The 19,224-nt window shown below is 49.2% G+C and overlaps 2 protein-coding genes across 3 annotated transcripts; one reads left to right on the top strand and one right to left on the bottom strand.

Annotated features, from left to right (window-relative positions):
• The first annotated feature begins 2,895 nt into the window (after window positions 1-2,895).
• Window positions 2,896-13,140, top strand: hsd11b2 (hydroxysteroid (11-beta) dehydrogenase 2). 2 transcript variants are annotated; one of them, XM_078086087.1, is made up of 6 exons: window positions 2,896-3,029; window positions 3,070-3,429; window positions 8,922-9,134; window positions 10,809-10,994; window positions 11,352-11,489; window positions 11,880-13,140. In XM_078086087.1, exons 2-6 carry the CDS (start codon window positions 3,141-3,143, stop codon window positions 12,278-12,280), a joined length of 1,227 nt encoding a protein of 408 aa, XP_077942213.1. In that variant the 5' UTR covers window positions 2,896-3,029; window positions 3,070-3,140; the 3' UTR covers window positions 12,281-13,140. The 2 variants fall into 2 exon arrangements, with proteins under 2 accessions (XP_077942213.1, XP_040052759.1); XM_040196825.2 differs by having other exon boundaries at window positions 3,005-3,429.
• A 3,115-nt stretch (window positions 13,141-16,255) lies between these two features.
• On the bottom strand, window positions 16,256-19,193 carry LOC120831428 (calcium and integrin-binding family member 2). Its single transcript, XM_040196830.2, has 6 exons — window positions 18,915-19,193; window positions 18,643-18,677; window positions 17,884-17,995; window positions 17,608-17,755; window positions 16,896-17,091; window positions 16,256-16,783 (listed from the first exon to the last, which is right to left on the bottom strand). Exons 1-6 carry the CDS (start codon window positions 18,963-18,965, stop codon window positions 16,762-16,764), a joined length of 564 nt encoding a protein of 187 aa, XP_040052764.1. The 5' UTR covers window positions 18,966-19,193; the 3' UTR covers window positions 16,256-16,761.
• Window positions 19,194-19,224: the final 31 nt, after the last annotated feature.

Genomic DNA, 19,224 nt, shown 5'->3' on the forward strand with positions numbered 1-19,224 from the left:
TCACTCAAGAATCCAACATGGCGGAGAGACGTTCACTCAAGAATCCAACATGGCGGAGAGACGTTCACTCAAGAATCCGACATGGCGGAGAGACGTTCACTCAAGAACCCTAAGGAACACTATTATAGCATTAACTGTCAGAATTAAAACTACAACTACCACAAGTATGATAATAATAACAATAAAGCTGACAACACACCAACATGTGAGCAGGAACACGTGAGAGAACTGAGCTTCAGTACAACTAGAGATGTGGAGACGTCAGCGTCTCTCAGGTTAGCATCACGCTAACCGATCTGCCCGTTGGGGTCGTGGCCCCCAGTCCACAGCAGAGGAGGAGTTTGTGTGTGTCTGTGTGTGCGTCTGTGTGTGCGTCTGTTCTTCACGACCATGAATGCTGTGTTTGTGTTTGACTTCGGCGACAGATTTTCCCTCCGAGGTAGAAAACAGATACAGATTCTCGTGCTTCGACCGCGTGACGAACAAATCGGACTGAAACTGAGACTCTGTTGTTTCATCTGAAGACACCTCCACCCTGCAGGAGACCAGTTACCCTACATGTGGGTCCCACATGTCCACACAAGACAACCATCTCCACAGGGGACATGAGACAGAGATTAGAGAGCAATCGAACAGCTTCAGGACCCACTGAGGAGGAAGATGAGGAACATAAGGAGGAGGAGGAAGATGAGGAGGAAGAGGAGTAGGAGGAGGAACATACGGAGAACGAGGAGAACCTGTCAGCACTGACTGCACTCAGGCAGCGATGCCTTGCTCATGAGCGGCAAACACCTGCACTCGTTTCAGGTGGATGTTTGGAGGTGAACCACAAACTCTGCCTCAGCCGTCTCCTCTTCCTCCTCTTCATCTAGATTCTACATGTCGGAGCTGCACAGTCTTTACGCTCAGCTGCCGAACGCAACCTGACGCTGGGGACTCCTTCCAGCGGCGGAAGCGTCCTCATCCTGGATGTGAGTGATCAGGCCTTAACGAGCCACACGGTGTCCTGCGAGCTGTCGCGTGCGACCATGAAATCGTCTCTATCTGATGTCCTCGCAGCGGACCTCTGAGTCCAGGAGGGCTCGCCTGGTGCCCGAGGCCGAACTCATCAATCACGGTCCTCCTTCATCAGAGATCTGGTGTGGACGCTGCTTCATTTATTATGCAATAAATAAGTCTTTCATTCTTTAATGTCTGTTCACGTACGTGTTGCAGACGTTCTGTCATTGGTGTGTGTCCGTGTGACTGTATGTGTGTGTGTGTGTGTTTACATGTGTGTGTTGAACTAGAGACTGAGACCATAAACTCATGTTTACAATGTTTACTGAGGGAATAAATCAAGAGAGAAGTAGAGTCATTTCCTCATAGACGTCTATGGGAGCAGAGGAGTCGCCCCCTGCTGGTCACTACAGAGAAGTAGAGTCATTTCCTCATAGACGTCTATGGGAGCAGAGGAGTCGCCCCCTGCTGGTCACTACAGAGAAGTAGAGTCATTTCCTCATAGACGTCTATGGGAGCAGAGGAGTCGCCCCCTGCTGGTCACTACAGAGAAGTAGAGTCATTTCCTCATAGACGTCTATGGGAGCAGAGGAGTCGCCCCCTGCTGGTCACTACAGAGAAGTAGAGTCATTTCCTCATAGACGTCTATGGGAGCAGAGGAGTCGCCCCCTGCTGGTCACTACAGAGAAGTAGAGTCATTTCCTCATAGACGTCTATGGGAGCAGAGGAGTCGCCCCCTGCTGGTCACTACAGAGAAGTAGAGTCATTTCCTCATAGACGTCTATGGGAGCAGAGGAGTCGCCCCCTGCTGGTCACTACAGAGAAGTAGAGTCATTTCCTCATAGACGTCTATGGGAGCAGAGGAGTCGCCCCCTGCTGGTCACTACAGAGAAGTAGAGTCATTTCCTCATAGACGTCTATGGGAGCAGAGGAGTCGCCCCCTGCTGGTCACCACAGAGAAGTAGAGTCATTTCCTCATAGACGTCTATGGGAGCAGAGGAGTCGCCCCCTGCTGGTCACTACAGAGAAGTAGAGTCATTTCCTCATAGACGTCTATGGGAGCAGAGGAGTCGCCCCCTGCTGGTCACTACAGAGAAGTAGAGTCATTTCCTCATAGACGTCTATGGGAGCAGAGGAGTCGCCCCCTGCTGGTCACTACAGAGAAGTAGAGTCATTTCCTCATAGACGTCTATGGGAGCAGAGGAGTCGCCCCCTGCTGGTCACTGCACAGAAGTATACAGCAGTTATACATCACATGTCATTTATCTGACGCTTTTATCCAAAGCGACTTACAATAAGAACATTTCAACCATAAGGACACAAACTCAGAAGAACAAGAAAGTGCGATTTCCTCAAATGAGCTGATTTACAACTTGCTGCAGATAAGAGACGTTATAAGTACAGTGTGAGTGGTACAGTTAGTTAGTGGTTTAGTGGAGGCAGAGTCTGAAGACGTCTGAAGAGTCTCTGCGGTTCTGATGAAGACAGAAGACGTCTATGGGACAGGAGGAGTTGCCCTCTGCCCCCCTTAACAAAAGAAGCTTTGACTTCACGCTGAAGAACTGGAGGTTGAAGAAGGAAGCAGCAGAGGGAAACTCAGCGGCTGTCCCGGGGAGACGGGGTTAAAGAGCATTTCCTTGACGGAGACACACAGCAGCTCGAGGTTACAGAAGAACAGATCTAATCTTTTATTGGGCATCAACCTCACGGTCAGACAGATCTACAGCCCAAAGGAGTCCTTCTGACAGGCCGATCAGCAGCAACCATCTCTGGCTCCGCTCGGCGTGCCGAGGACTCGCTCCTTTGATAACTTTAACTGTGTGTGTGTGTTGGGGGGGGAGGGGGATTAGATGCAGGGCTGCAGCCTGTAGTCCCTCCCCCCCTGCAGCTCTCCTCTATATATACACCGAGAGAGACGGAGAGGACAAGGCTCCCAGAGCCATTTCTCCCTCCTGTGTTGCAATCTGAGGACGCAGACAGGAAGAAAGACGGACAGAGAGAGAGAGGCAGAAAGACAGACAGAGAGACAGGCAGAGACAGGCAGAGACAGACAGAAACGGACAGAGACAGGCAGAGACAGGCAGAGACAGGCAGAGACAGAGAGAGACGGACAGGTAACCCAGGTGCTTTGTATCTCCTCCATGATGGACGACTACACCTTCCCCTCCTGGATATACCTGGGCGTCCTGGCTGTGTTTGTGGGCGGCGCCATGAAGCGGCTCCTGGCGTCCCACCTGGGCCCCGCCCCCCCCCTGGTGGCGTGGCTGGGCGCCACGGTGCTGGCGGAGCGTCTGTGGTCCTTCTGCCTGCCGGCCGCTCTGCTGCTGGCGCTGCTGGGTCTCGCCTGCTGCCTCTACTCCGCCGCCAGGACCGGCCTGGCGCGGCCCGGCGCCGCCTTGCCGGCCCGCGGAAAGGCCGTCCTTGTCACAGGTAGGAGGAGGCCCCGCCCACTCTGCTTAGGTTAGTTGGTGTTGTCTTCTGATGACGTGAAAGAGGAGAGAGAAGAATGTCCTCTCGTGTCTCTCATGGCTTTAAACCTCCGTGAGGAGACGAAAGGTTCCGTCAATTCATGTGAGACATCAGAGTTGTGTCAACAAGACGAGGTCACACTCGCTGTGTGTGTGTGTGTGTGTGTGTGTGTCTGCTGTCAGTGTGTGTGTGTGTGAAACAACAGCCCAGCTTCACTACAGGGGGGGGTCGCAGGTCAGTGACCTGTGTGTGTGCATGTGTGTGTCTGCTGTCAGTGTGTGTGTCTGCTGTCACTGTGTGTGTGTGTGCATGTGTGTGTCTGCTGTCACTGTGTGTGTGTGAAACAACAGCCCAGCTTCACTACAGGGGGGGTCGCAGGTCAGTGACCGACTTTCTGTTGTGCGACTGCCTGATGGCCACAGCGACTGCGTGCGTGCGTGTGTGTGTGTCTGCTGTCACTCTATGTGTGCATGTGTGTGTTGTGCATGTGTGTGTCTGCTGTCTGTGTGTGTGTGTGTGTGTGTGTGCGTGCGTGTGTGTGTGTGTCTGCTGTCACTTTATGTGTGCGTGTGTGTGTGTCTGCTGTCTGTGTGTGTGTGTGTGTGTGCGTGCGTGTGTGTGTGTGTCTGCTGTCACTTTATGTGTGCGTGTGTGTGTGTCTGCTGTCTGTGTGTGTGTGTGTGTGTGTGTGTGAGTGCGTGTGTGTGTGTGTCTGCTGTCTGTGTGTGTGTGTGTGTGTGTGTGAGTGCGTGTGTGTGTGTGTCTGCTGTCACTCTATGTGTGCATGTGTGTGTGTGTGTGTGTGCGTGTGTGTGTGTGTGCTGTCAGTGTGTGTCTGTCTCTGTCACCACGGAGACGTCGTTGTTCTTTTACCTCGTTGTTCGGTTTAAATCATGAATGCAGATATTTGGCGTTTTGCTTGAAGTCCAAACAGCCGACTCTTTTATTTGGGCTTCCGGAGGCCAAACGGAGGAGGTGGGTTCGATCACTCGGTGTTGGGGGGTGTGTGGCGTCTTTCGTGACCAAAACGCTTCCCCTCATCTTCAATGTGGAACAAAGTTGAGGAGTTTCGCTCGTTTGCAGCATGCGGAGCCCGTCTGCCAAACGCACACATTTCAGAATAAAGGTCCACAGAAAGACGCCTGAGGAACTTTCCTTTTGAACTTTAACCATGTCTCAGCGTGGCCGACGTGGTGTGGGAGGACCTTTGCGGGCCAGAGTCCAAGATGGACTCATCGTAGAGGCTCTGTCCCCTTGTGGCCCCAAAGGTAAACAGCACCCCAGCCCTCCTTCAAAGACCTGGAGCTGGATCAGACTTGTATAGTAACTAAAAGTCAAATTCAACAATGATCATATATAGCAAATAACTACTAGCTCAGCATCGAACGACTACGGTTCCCATGAGCCTTTGCAGGACGAGCTCCTCTCGGGGGCATGTGAGGGAACACTGAGGGACTTTGGACGAAGGTGTGGTTCAGCGAGGAGATCTGGGTCACACAAACACCGATAGACACACTGCTGAGTGAAGATTAGCGAATGAAGTCCTGTAACACTGTAATAAACGCTGAGTCACGTTTGACCAACTCACTCAGATGAAACTGCACTTTCTCGTGTCTTGTTCTTCTGAGATTGTGTCCTGATGGTTGAAATGAACTTATTGTAAGTCGCTTTGGATAAAAGCGTCAGATAAATGACACGTGATGTGACGTGTTATAATACGGGTAGATGAAATCCAGCATTGTGATTGGTTGAGAGTGAGTGGGCGGGGGGCGTTGTTGGGCGATAATGTACCGTACCCGTTCACGTTGACCCGAGCGTTCCGTAGATTCAGTTTGCAGCTCGGTGGCGATCGCTGGAAAACCACCAGAAACAAATGTTCAGTTTCGGGCAACGCGAGCTTTCACCAGCGGGCCGCCGAGGTGGTCGTCAGCGACGTGGATGAAGGAGACGGAGCGAGGGGACCCCATGCTGTTTCCTCTAGGCTACTAAAATGCGATACACAACGTGGCTGATGCCATTTTGTGGTGAAGCTCTTTATTTACTATTTACTATAATTTCGCTGGTCACGTATTATAAAATCAATAAGGTACTTGAGGCAGTACTTTGTCTTCAATAATGTAACAGTTCGAGGGGTTCGGGCTGTTCGGGAAGACTGAACAACACCCCCGAACTATCACATTACCGGAGGATGAAATACAGCCTCTCGTACCTCATTGCTTCAGTGAACTGCAGCCCCACTTTGATCATCGATCACGCTCCTGATTATCTTGATTAATTCAGAGGTGGGCGGGACCTTTGGGAATAAACCCCCCAGACAAAGAGGCCAGATCTTCCCTCGCATTGTTCCGGTTATTTTCTGTCAAGCTTCGGTCTCAGGAGACGTCTCTGGTCCAAAGGTTTAGTTACACAGCTGCATTGAAAGAAAAGCAGCAGAACACAAATTGCACTAAGTTCATTCCTCTTCACGTTCCTCTCTTCCCTCCTCATTTTATAAATATACATCGTCTTACTTTGCGGCGTTTCTGTTTCTCTTTTTCTTAACTTGTCTCCCCACACTGCTCCTCTCTGTACTTCATTACTCCTTGTCTCTGTATTTAAATACATTTTTGTATTTAAATACTTCTTGCTCGCTGTATTTTAGTACTTCTTCGCTTCATTTCAACAGAAGATTCTCTTTATGTGAATTCAGACATCACACCTCAGCGTATTGTAGCAGCTACACACACTCTGACTATAGCCAGCATTGCGTAACAGATCGCTCCTTGTTAACTCCTCCTCCCGGTCACATGACCTCTGCTCATGGCACAAGTTTCCAAGCGATGAAGCAATGAGCACCGTCTCTCCAAGAATATGATTCTACTGCCTCAGGACCAAGAGCCGGAGAAGTTTACATGTTGAATATTTGGAGACACAGCAGATTTCATGAGAAAGACATCAGGAGAACTAGATCATGAGAACAACATCACGAGAATGAGATCTCAAGAACAAGAACATGAGAAGAAGTTCATCAGAACTCCACCATGAGAACTCATACGCCTTCCACATCCAAGCAGAGAAGAACTCGATTGGGGTCAGAAAAGGAGAGTATGCTGGCGAGAGTGGTGGAGTCATGCTGCATCCTGAGAACGCCATTATGAGAACAAGATTATGAGAACGCCATCATGAGAACAAGATTATGAGAACGCCATCGTGAGAACAAGATTATGAGAACTCCATCATGAGAACAAGATTATGAGAACTCCATCATGAGAACAAGATTATGAGAACTCCATCATGAGAACAAGATTATGAAAATGGCATTATGACAGTGTGTACCCTCGTTGACTCACCACCTCATCCCCAAATCACCTCATCCCCTCATTAACTCATCCTCTCATCCCCTCATCTCCTAATCACCTCATCCCCTCATTAACTCATCCTCTCATCCCCTCATCTCCTAATCACCTCATCCCCTCATTAACTCATCCCCTCATCTCCTAATCCCCTCATCCCCTCATTAACTCATCCCCTCATCTCCTAATCCCCTCATCCCCTCATTAACTCATCCCCTCATTAACTCATCCTCTCATCCCCTCATCCCCTCATTAACTCATCCCCTCATCCCCTGTGGAAGTGATGTCGTTGGAGCTGTGAAGACCTCCAGCTGGACTGCAGCACATGGCTCTGCTTGAGGCTTCTTAACGCACATCTTTTCACACGCAGCTGCAGAGCATCTCAGGATTTAAAGTAAATATTTGCTTTACTTATTGTCTGCAGAAGCCTGTCAGGTCCTAAATAGATGAGAAGTTAGACACCACGGGGTCACAAAGACACACTGAGGAGGGTTAAGAAAAGAAGCAGCTGTCGGCTCGTAACCCCTCGTGTCACCCGATGGGGCCTCTTTTGCAGATGCACTTGTTCAAATCACTCATCCGGAGTCCTAATGAGACTCTGGCTCTGGTGAAGATGGAGCTGAAGTGCAGATGTGGAGGCCTCCGCCCAGAGACAGATGTGTTCTGACCTCTCCTACGCCTACAATCCACGTTTGTTTCTCCATCCGAGGGGGCCAGATGGAGCCCTCAGCGTCGTTGCGTAACACCGCGTCTCCCGTGGCAACAGCAGCCCCCCCAACTTGCCTGTTTTGGTGGAGAAGAACCCCCGTCTCCGAGGTCCAGAAGAGGCTGACGGAGGCCCCTTCTCTCTCTCCCGGTCTCTCCCTCACCCCCTCCCTCCCCCTCTCCCTGGGATATGGAGTGAGACGTCTCTCCCTGGCACGTCTCTCTCGGACACAAAAGGAACAAACAGAGTGAGTTACTGCCTGGGACCTTAACCCCGTCTTTGAGCTCCACGCAGCTTTAAAAAGGTCCTGGTGTCGTGGTTCTGATCTGCTCAGGATCTCACATGCAACCCACCTCACGAAGACACGTAAACACAAAGCTGCAGCACGTGTTGCACAATCAACTGTAGAGTCTTTTATCCAATGTAGCACAGCAGCGATGGGATTGGGGAACATCTTGCCTCCTGACATTCACTTCATCATTTCATACAACGTGACGCCGGATCATGTCCAAACCTGCCGCCTATCCAAACAACTCGGAGCGTCCGCAGCAGCAGGCTGACGTCACCAAGCAGGTGAAAGGTGATCGCTGTAACCTGACATGCTGGCCCGCTTCCAACCAAAAACAGCAAAACACCCTTCAAAGTACCTCATCCTCATCATAAAGTGTTCAAATCAGAGAGTGAAAGTATGAAGTTAATAAATGTATTTACCAGAGCTGTCAATAAATAAAAAAACTAATTAATTGCACGTTTTGAAATTCATTCATCTCGATTAATGGCGATTAATGAATGTTATGTTGTTGTTGTCACAATGTTGTTTTTAACGAATATTTTTCTTCTAAAGACTAAATCTTGATAGTAATGAGTAATCACTTTACAAAGCGTGTATTCAGACCCTGGTGTTTAATTGTTATGTTATTTTAAAGACAAAGCGACACACATTTGAGCATCACGGAGGCGCGTTGAACTGACTGTTGTCCTCGTGCACGTTGATCTCCCCACATTCAGCAGGACGTTTTCCAACCGGTGTCTTTTAAGCCTTTACCTGGCAGTGGTCCTCTGCAGACTGTGTGCCGCGCAGGGTAACGTGAGATGTTGAGGTGGAAGTAGCCTAGCAGCTAGCTTAGCATATGTTGACACGTGGAGTGATCCGCGCTCAGGTTCATTTGACTTCCGATGCAAGAAGCTCCATCTTGATGTAACTGACTGCAGATTGCTGCTGTTTCCTTTCCGCTGTCCTAGTAAACAAACGTTAACAAACGTTAACTGCGTTACAATATTTAGTTGCATTAATCTCGGCCACATTCTATCGCTTAGGTTCAGCCCAAATATTTGCCTATTAGTACACTGATGATCATCTGCTGTATTGTGATACTTAAGCAGCTGCTGATGAGCAGGTCCTCGTGTCCCTGCAGGATGTGACTCTGGTTTTGGGACCGCAACGGCAAAACATCTGGACAATCTCGGCTTCGAGGTGTTCGCCACGGTGTTGGACCTCTCGGGAGAGGGAGCTCGAGAACTGGAGAGGAGCTGCTCCCCCCGCCTCACCCTCCTTCAGGTGGACATCACCCAGCAACAGCAGGTCCACCAGGCCCTGCTGGACACCAAGGCCAAGGTGGGCCTCAAAGGTAACCAGCGTCTGCTGGCGCCAAGCAGCCGGGTCCAGATGTGTGTTTGTTGGTTCGGCTCACTGTGTTTCCACTGTTCACACCAGCCAACGAGGACTTTCCAAGAAACCACTGAGGCAGGAATGGAAACAACTCAATAACTGTTGAATTGATTCAAGAGAAGAACCCGAGGAGCGACTGAGGAAGTGTGAGAGGGGGAAATGACTGAGGGTGATTGAGGATTAAATGAGGAGTAATTAAGATATTTTGAGTCCAAATCGCCTTTTCTGAATCGTCTGATCCATTGGATCCGACTACATCCTTCGACAGCCCTCCTGACCACTCAGAAGCAAACACGCTGGAGAGCAAAGACGGCTTGTTTGTGTGGCTGGTTTCCCCCCCGACCGTCATTCAAAAGCAAAAAGAAGCTCCGTGTCATGTGGCCGTAAGGTAACAGGACACCTCTATGAATAAAAACACTAAATAAGATAAGAAATTCATTGTAGCACAACGAAAAGAAACATTATTGAAATAAGAATGCAAAAGTGTTTTTTATCAATGGCAGGTAGATCCAATTTTGAAATAAATTCAACATGACTCAGTTGTTTTTTGTAATACATCAATGAATCAGTCTTATTTCATTCCCATGTAGTCTTTTTTCAGTGGACAGGTTTGACTCGTTTCACCTGGGCGTCTCCTCCAGGTGTCTCACTGCCCGGTTCCTTGTTATGTCTCCTCGGCTCTGGAACACTTCACACCAAAGCAAAAGTTCCCTCAGTAGCTCGTAACCACAACACAGCAAAGCATTGTGGGTCGGAGGCTCTGATAAGGCTCATTGACAATGGCAGCAAGACAAACAGAAAGACATACGGTCCAACAGACAGACAGACAGACAGGAAGAGAGACAGTTGAGTTTAAAACAATACTTCCCATCAACAAACGTTATATAATAAATAATATATAATCAATTGATCGGTAGTCGATCTGGAATCCGGCTCCGCCCACCCGCTCAGGATCCTCCATTCGGTCCCGGTAGTCCTCCCCCCTTCTTCCTCAGTCTGAAGACCTCCTGCTGGGTGACGTGTCCATGTCGAGCAACGCGTCGGAGAAGAAGTCCTCCAGGCCCTCACCTGGCCCGCCCCGTACCTGCTGAGGACTCGGACTCCCCTGTCCTCCCCTCTGCTCGCCGCCCCCCTCTTTGCCTGATGTCTTCCTCTTCAGGTGGGGGACCTTAGAGCTCACCCTCCATATCCTCCCCGGACCCCCCCCCCAACGCGCAGAGGGTTCTTCTCCAGACAAACACAAACATCAAACCCCTCGATTCTCAGCTTGATCACCAGGTGAGGACCATCTGTCTCCTGTGAGACACCACATGTCTCAGCGGAGGAGACCTGCACCCTGAAGACACCTTCCTTATCTGGGACACAACTTTGCCCTCCTTCACCAGCTCTCCGAGCACCACCTCGTCCCGAATGGACGGCGGAAGAGACAGACAGACAGACAGACAGACAGACAGACAGACAGTGAGACAGACAGAGAGACAAAGAGACGGACAGACAGACAGACAGACAGACGGACAGAGAGACTGTCTCAGAAACACAAAGTCAGTAGTACCGTGTTTCCTTCAGTAAACCAGACAACAAACCAAGTACCTTCAGGACGTGTTCCTCACCCCCTCGTCTTGTGTGTCCTCAGGTCTGTGGGGTTTGGTGAACAACGCCGGCGTGTGTGTGAACTTTGGAGACATTGAGCTCTCTCTGATGTCTAACTTCCGTGGCTGCATGGAAGTCAACTTCTTCGGCACGCTGAGCATCACCAAGAGCTTCTTGCCGCTACTGCGTCAGGCCAAAGGTCGCATCATCACCATCTCCAGCCCAGCGGGTGTGTTACCGCCGCACGCACACACTGTTGTGACGTGAGAATCGGACGTTGTCTTTGGGTTTAAGGACTGCCAAAATAAAGCCTTCAGTTCATCGATTTGGCCGTCGCCATCTTGTTTTTTTGACACCAGCGAACAGGATATGACCATATATGGACTGAGGTTTTGTGGTCTATCAGTAACCTGTCAATCAGTGTGTGGCCCCGCCCTGCAGCTTCTCCTGCTAACGGTCTATTTGTCTTTGAACCCGTAACTCATGTTTACAATGTTTAGGAGTAAACATCTCCCGAGTGGAAGCTCATTGGTCAGTGTGCGTGATGTCATGGTGATGTCATGGTGATGTCATACCCGTGTTTCAGGTGACCAGCCGTTTCCCTGCCTAGCAGCGTACGGAGCGTCCAAGGCAGCTCTGAACCTCCTGGTCAACACACTGAGACACGAGCTGGAGCCCTGGGGGGTCAAAGTGTGCACCATCCTGCCCTCCTCCTTCAAGACCGGTAACACCACCCACTTCTACACCACCTGTATCTACACCACCTCTACACCTCCTCTACCCCACCTCACTGTGTCAACTAACTGTGTCCTCGTCATGAGATCACATGATCTCTGCTGGTCACGTGTTATCATCCATGGTCATTGATCCACAGTAAGAGCCCCCCCCTCACAGTCCTCGGGTTCTGGTTCAGGTGCTGGATGTGAGTGTAGACACGACCATAACGCCATAACTACCAACACGCCAAAAAACGCTTCCTTCCTTCCGTCGGGGGAAACTGGAGGCACTCGTTCGTAAAGTTCTGGTCCCAGCTCGGACTCTGAGACCTGCTCACTCGTGCATGCTGGGAAGTCCCGTTGCCGCGGTAACCACATTGCTCTGTGTCCCCCCGCAGGTCAGTCCAGTAACCACGCCTACTGGGAGCAGCAGCACAAGCAGCTGCTGCGGACTCTGCCGCCGGCGTTGCTGGAGGAGTACGGCGAGGACTACCTGACGGAGACAAAGGAGCTGTTCCACCTGTACGCCAGCCAGGCCAACACCGACCTCAGCCCCGTCACCGACACCATCGCCCGGGCGCTGCTGGCGCCGAGGCCGCGGGCACGCTACTTCGCCGGGCCCGGCGTGGGCCTCATGTACTTCATCCACAGCTACTGCCCCCTCAGCCTCAGCAGCCGCTTCCTCCAGAAGCTCTTCCTGAAGAAGAGGCTAGCGCCGCGCGCCCTGAGGGACCCGCCGGGCTTTGACCCAGACCTTGGCCTCGGCCTAAACAACAACAACAACAACAACAACAAGTAAGAGGAAGAGGTGGAGGAGGAGAAGCTGAAGTAGCTGGTCTGCAGGAGGACCAGAGCTGTCTTTCTGTACATGAGCTGCTCACGGGGTCAAGGGGTTTCTGCCCCCTCCCCCCCAACCTCCCTGGAGGTCAAAGGTCAGCCGGAAAAGTCTTCCCCTTCAGTCAGCAAGATCAGCTGACTTTACGTGCCTTCATTACACACAGAGGAAAGATGGCGGATCTCTGCACATAATTACGTCCTCACATCTCAGTCACATGACAAACATTTGGTCCAATGAGCTTTAGAGATGTCATCATTATTAATATTTGGGACCCTCTGAGTGTATTGTTTATTGTCTGCTGCGAAGTGACAGGAACAAGAATCCTTTCAAAACAAAAGTGTATTTAATTCATTTTATCGTCACAACCAAAATATTTTCAATATTGTTTCATTTTGATTTTCAGACTTTTGACTGTTACAATAAAAGCACAGAAAATAAATGTAGATGAATCAGATGGTTTACGTTTGGTTTGACTTCTATTCATCCTCGTTAAATATCTCCTGGTTTCCTGTTTGGTTATGATCCAATATTTGAACCTAATTACGGTTTCAGTCACACCATAAAGCTCCAAATCAATACGCTCTATTTGTTGTAGTTCAGAGTCGTAAACAACGATGTTAGAAAGTCAATCTTTTTCAAATAGGTTTGCACTTTTATGAACTTTTTTATGTTCTGTTTTTATTCTGCCCATGTTTTATTTTAATCTCTCTCAAACTGTGAATTTTGTATTAAATGAATATAATTTTTTTAAACAATGCCACAATTATGATGTTGATGGTTACTTGTTTTGTCTTTGATCGAAATAAAGTTGCTTTTCAGACTTCTGAAGTTTGAGTGCAGATATTTTTCAACGTAAATAAAACACATCGTTTTTATTATTTGGGTTTTTTTGTTAAAAAAAGTCAGCGTGTGCTTTTTTTCACTGAGATGAAAATATAAACCAAATTGAAAGATACATCTAACTAAGGTCTAACTAAGGTCTTAAGGACCATGCCGTTTAAGCACCTTGCTCAAAAATTGCATTCCCATGATGAAAAGGTCATATGTCTATTGGAATGATCTGCGTGTTATAATATATGACCTTTATTATTTTGAATTATTCTCATACATACATAGTAATTGTACTGTAGTACTGCCTCACAATGTGTGTCCGTCCCTCTGGTCCGTCTATCGTCTTCCTGGTCTGCCTGTCTGGACCGTCTCTCTGGTCCGAATCTCTAGTGCGTATCCCCGGTCCGTCTAGCCACCCTCTTCCTGGTCTGTCTCTTTGGAACAGTCTCTCCGGTCCGTCTAGCCACCCTCTTCCTGGTCTGTCTCTTTGGAACGGTCTCTCCGGTCCGTCTCTCTGGTCCGAATGTCTAGTCCGTATCTCCGGTCCGTCTAGCCACCCTCTTCCTGGTCTGTCTCTTTGGAACCAGTCTCTCCGGTCCGTCTAGCCACCCTCTTCCTGGTCTGTCTCTTTGGAACAGTCTCTCCGGTCCGTCTAGCCACCCTCTTCCTGGTCTGTCTCTTTGGAACCAGTCTCTCCGGTCCGTCTAGCCACCCTCTTCCTGGTCTGTCTCTTTGGAACCAGTCTCTCCGGTCCGTCTAGCCACCCTCTTCCTGGTCTGTCTCTTTGGAACAGTCTCTCCGGTCCGTCTAGCCACCCTCTTCCTGGTCTGTCTCTTTGGAACAGTCTCTCCGGTCCGTCTCTCTGGTCCGAATGTCTAGTCCGTATCTCCGGTCCGTCTAGCCACCCTCTTCCTGGTCTGTCTCTTTGGAACAGTCTCTCCGGTCCGTCTAGCCACCCTCTTCCTGGTCTGTCTCTTTGGAACAGTCTCTCCGGTCCGTCTCTCTGGTCCGAATGTCTAGTCCGTATCTCCGGTCCGTCTAGCCACCCTCTTCCTGGTCTGTCTCTTTGGAACCAGTCTCTCCGGTCCGTCTAGCCACCCTCTTCCTGGTCTGTCTCTTTGGAACAGTCTCTCCGGTCCGTCTAGCCACCCTCTTCCTGGTCTGTCTCTTTGGAACCAGTCTCTCCGGTCCGTCTAGCCACCCTCTTCCTGGTCTGTCTCTTTGGAACAGTCTCTCCGGTCCGTCTAGCCACCCTCTTCCTGGTCTGTCTCTTTGGAACAGTCTCTCCGGTCCGTCTCTCTGGTCCGAATGTCTAGTCCGTATCTCCGGTCCGTCTAGCCACCCTCTTCCTGGTCTGTCTCTTTGGAACAGTCTCTCCGGTCCGTCTAGCCACCCTCTTCCTGGTCTGTCTCTTTGGAACCAGTCTCTCCGGTCCGTCTAGCCACCCTCTTCCTGGTCTGTCTCTTTGGAACCAGTCTCTCCGGTCCGTCTAGCCACCCTCTTCCTGGTCTGTCTCTTTGGAACAGTCTCTCCGGTCCGTCTAGCCACCCTCTTCCTGGTCTGTCTCTTTGGAACAGTCTCTCCGGTCCGTCTCTCTGGTCCGAATGTCTAGTCCGTATCTCCGGTCCGTCTAGCCACCCTCTTCCTGGTCTGTCTCTTTGGAACAGTCTCTCCGGTCCGTCTAGCCACCCTCTTCCTGGTCCGTCTCTTTGGAACAGTTTCTCCGGTCCGTCTCTCTGGTCTCTAGGAGCCCGTCTCTTCAGGGCCAGCTGTGTGTCCTCAGACGCTCTGTGTTGGATCTGATCCAGGGTCAGTGTGCCTCCACTGTGTGAGTGCTTCACCTCCAGCCCCGGTAGGGGTCGATGGGGGCAGTCCAAATGTTCTCCTCCATTAAAATATATGGTCTGTGTAAAAGCCTGGACCCCCCCTGGCAGCAGCAGCAGCAGCAGCTCTGGACCCAGTGGTGGAAATAACTTACATTGTTCAAAGCTCAGTGGGACTCCAGCTGGGAGTCGCAGAGTTCAACTGTAACACACACACGCACAAACCATTACACCATCCAACTGGAATGGGCTAATATACTATTAAATATAGGTGCTTCCAGTTGTCTTTATTAACATATTGTATATCTGAAGTGGGTGTTTTTTTGTCTGCTTGTTCTTCCTTCATTGGTATATTAATTTAAATTTGTACTAAATAATGATGGCCAGAAAGTCCCACCTCCCGCCGCCAGGTGTCACTGTAGTATAAATGTGTTTCCTGTCTCCTTCTGTGGTCTTTAGATTCCTGCTAACTTAGTATTTCTTTAAAGATTAAAGTTAAATTGAGATTCTGTTTCCTGCGGTAAGGAAAAATATTGTGGCAATAAACCCAGTATCTGTATCAGAATTATTATTATCATCATTAACAATCCAAATGAAATAGAAGTTATGTGACAAAATAATACTGTAGATACCTCATTAATTAATACATGTATGATTAAGTCTTCTTATATTTTAAGAACATTCAAATGTTTAGTTGTCTTCCTTCGAGAGTTTATTATATTAATAAATAAATAAAAATTATACAAGAGGTTTTAAGAGGGAAAAACTTCTTCAAAAGGCTCTCAGATGGAATGTATTTGGTAAAAGCTAACAGATAAAACATGACATATGTTCCTCTGTGCTACATGGACACAGAGGGACAAAGTTATACTTTAGATCAGTCCTCGTGGAATTCCTTTAGGAGCTCAAACCACCAAACCATCCAACCATTGACCCATCCATCAAATCATCAATCCATTCAGACATCCAACTATCGACCATCTGACCATCCAAACCTCAAACCATCCATCCGAGCATCAAACCACCAAACCATCCAACCATCGACCCATCCATCAAATCATCAATCCATTCAGACATCCAACTATCGACCATCCGACCATCAAAACCTCAAACCATCCATCCGAGCATCAAACCACCAAACCATCCAACCATTGACCCATCCATCGAGCCATCCCATAGAGCCATACAACCACTCAATCAATCTATTCGGCCATCAACCCCATATGTTAGAGATGAACCTGGATCAGTTTCTTAGAGAAGAGGTTTCGCAAAGAAACAGAAGCATCTTTTATTTATTTATTCCTCTCGTGAGTGAACAAAGCTTTGGGGAAAGAGATTTATCAAAGCCAAGGAGTACAGGTGAGGTGACAGAGAGCCCTTCCATCAACTGAACAACAGTTTACTTTGATTGTCACTGAGCACCAGAACGACGAAGCGAACATCTGTAATGACCACCTCACAGAGACCCGCTGCCGAGCTCGTCGCCGTGTTGCCCTTTAAAACTGTGCTTTTGATAATCAATCCCTTCGATGGATCCGACCTTTCTGCAAAGCACGGAAGTCAGAAAAGCCACATTGGCTGAGAGGTTCTCAGAGGAGGTCCTCAGGAGACATAGATTCCTCTCTTGGTATAAAATGATCCCTGTTCAAACCTCTTCAAAGGAAAAGGGTTTTTAATGCTGGTCCTCTGTGACCCTCCCAAAGGACAGGCATTGAGCCCGGGGGGGAGGGTTCTCAGGAGGACGCCTGAAGACAAGGTGGGACGTCCATCCTCTGCTGCCGGAGAGTCTTATATCCGTACATGGAAGTTACTGCGGACATAAACAGAAACATGATGACCTTCAGCTGATAGACCAAAGGTCCTCCAGAGGAACGGATTTCTCACTGTGAGACACCCTACAGGTTCACATCCGGCATTAGTACCTGAGGAAGTCCGGAGCCTTTGAGACCATATTCTCGAAGTCGGAGAAGGAAAGCTTGCTGTCCCCATCAAGGTCGGCCTCTTCCATGGATTTGTTACAGACCAGTGTGACTTCCTCTGGCGTCAGCTCTCCTTTGGTAAGCTTGTTCAGGGTCTTCTTCAGGTCCTCCTTACAGATGAAGTTGTCCCTGTTAAAGTCTGGAGCACAAGATCACGCTGAGGACCAACATACCGGTCTGTCTGCCTGTCTAATAGTTTGTCTACTTATTACCTCTCTGCTCATCTGTCTCTCTACCTAACTACCCGTCTCCCTACCTCCTGCCTGTTCACTTATCACCGGTTAACCTCCGTCTTACCGTAGATCTCGAAGGCTACCTACCTACATGTCAACCTATCAACCTACATACCTGTCTACCTCCTGCCTCGTCAGCTGTTGATCTGTCTTACCGTAGATCTTGAAGGCTACCTACTGTGATGTCTCGAGAGGTCGGGACCATGAGGTGAGGCGTAGGTGCAAAAAAATAAGGACAAATAATGATTCAAATACTTTTTAAAATCTTGTCTTGATCCAAAAAAAGGACCAGCCCTCTCAGGACACCACACTAACTACCCGTCTACCTGTCTGCTAGCCGTCCTGTCTAGCTTCTACCTGTCTACCAGTCTACCTGTGTACCTCCTGCGTGGACACACATAACCTGTTGGTCTTGGTCTCACCGTAGATCTTGAAGGCGTAGATGGTCTTGAGTTCTCTGGGCGAGGTTTCACAGAGAGCGGAAAACATGTCAACAAAGTCGTTGAAACTCAGGTTCCCGTTTCCATCCTCAGAGAATGTTTCCACTATTCTGTCTCTGAACGGGTTCTCCTGCCACAGGTCAATCACAGGGACAGTCTTTACTGACTGAGTAAAATGATTGAAAGTAATGGATACAAGTGATTACACAGGTGAAAGGTCACAGGTGAAGGGTCACAGGTGTACAGAGGACTACCTACCTTGAACTCCGGCATAGTGACAATGAGCGTGGGAGGAACCCTGATGTCGGGGTTGTTGGTGTAATCCAGAGGCACAAGGTGAGGAGCGAGTTCACGATATCGTCCGTGTAACCTTAAGGTCGATCATGTTACAATAAAGCAGCTGCACAATGTTCCTCTCAGGATGAACGCTGAGAACTTTATCATCCATCAGGACAACAACATACGTTTCTTAATATATACACACAATATCATGTAACGTAATAATGTTTTTATGTTTCAATTCATCACATTAGAGATGTATGTTTTTCTATTTTGGTCTTTGGTTCTCTTGCTGCCCTAAAATGGGCGGGGCTTCGGCATAAAAAGGTGATGTCAATAATTTGATCATTAGTCATTTAATTATACATTTTTATTGATCAGAAAAGAGCTTTTTCAGAACCTTTAAGTTTCTCTCTAAAGCACGAGTGTCAAACTCAAGGCCGAATCCGGCCCGCCGGATGACTTGTGAGATTTACCCCTGCGTTAGACCTTTTCGACCACGGCGTTTCTCCAGGCAGCAGCGTCCACTTGAAAATTACCATTCACGCCATCCGCCCCCCCATCATTTTTAATGGTCTGGCCCACCTGGGCTCAATGTGGGCAGTAGTTTGACACCCCTGCTTAAAGCACCAAATGTCTGATTCTGGTTTAAAATGTGAAATTTCTAATATATAGCTGACCCGTAGCCCCGCCCCCTCCCTCTCAATGGATGAAGGTGCCTCGTCATGGTGACCTCACCTCAGGATCTCCTTCCTGGTGAAGAAGGTGCAGTCCTGTAAACAAACACAGACGTCACAGATGTGCCGCTGCTCCTCTGGGAGGATCTGCTTTCACAGCATCACTCAGCATCACATGCAGCGGGAGGCGTTTCGGCCAATCACCGGCCGGCACCTCCTCCTACTTTCAATTAGGGTGATGGATGTGGAGAGGAAGCTGCTCATGCCATGACGTCATCACAGTATAATAGTAATCATTACTAGTGTGAATGCTGATGCATGCTAATGTTCCACCTGAAAGGCCTCCAGCTGCTCGTCGGTGAAGGTTGTCTGCTTGTTGCCCATCCTGCTCGGCTGCCTCTCCCATCACACAGGACGGTACCGCTGATCTCAGGTCGGCTTCTGCCCATTCAGGACCACATCCGGTCGAGCAGTACGCGTCCACGAGGTTCTGCTCCTTTGTGTCCTTCGGGTCCCAGCCTTCCGATTCAGCGCAGTGGGGAGGAAGGTGATTTATAGAGGGGAGGGGGGGGCAGTGTGGTGCCTTCAGGGGCTCCTCGGATTAAAGGCCATCTGTGTTAAAATGTTACAAATCACGGAGAAA

Source organism: Gasterosteus aculeatus, chromosome 12 (genome assembly GCF_964276395.1).
Source record: "Gasterosteus aculeatus chromosome 12, fGasAcu3.hap1.1, whole genome shotgun sequence".
In the NCBI taxonomy this organism is placed as follows: Eukaryota; Metazoa; Chordata; class Actinopteri; order Perciformes; family Gasterosteidae; genus Gasterosteus; species Gasterosteus aculeatus.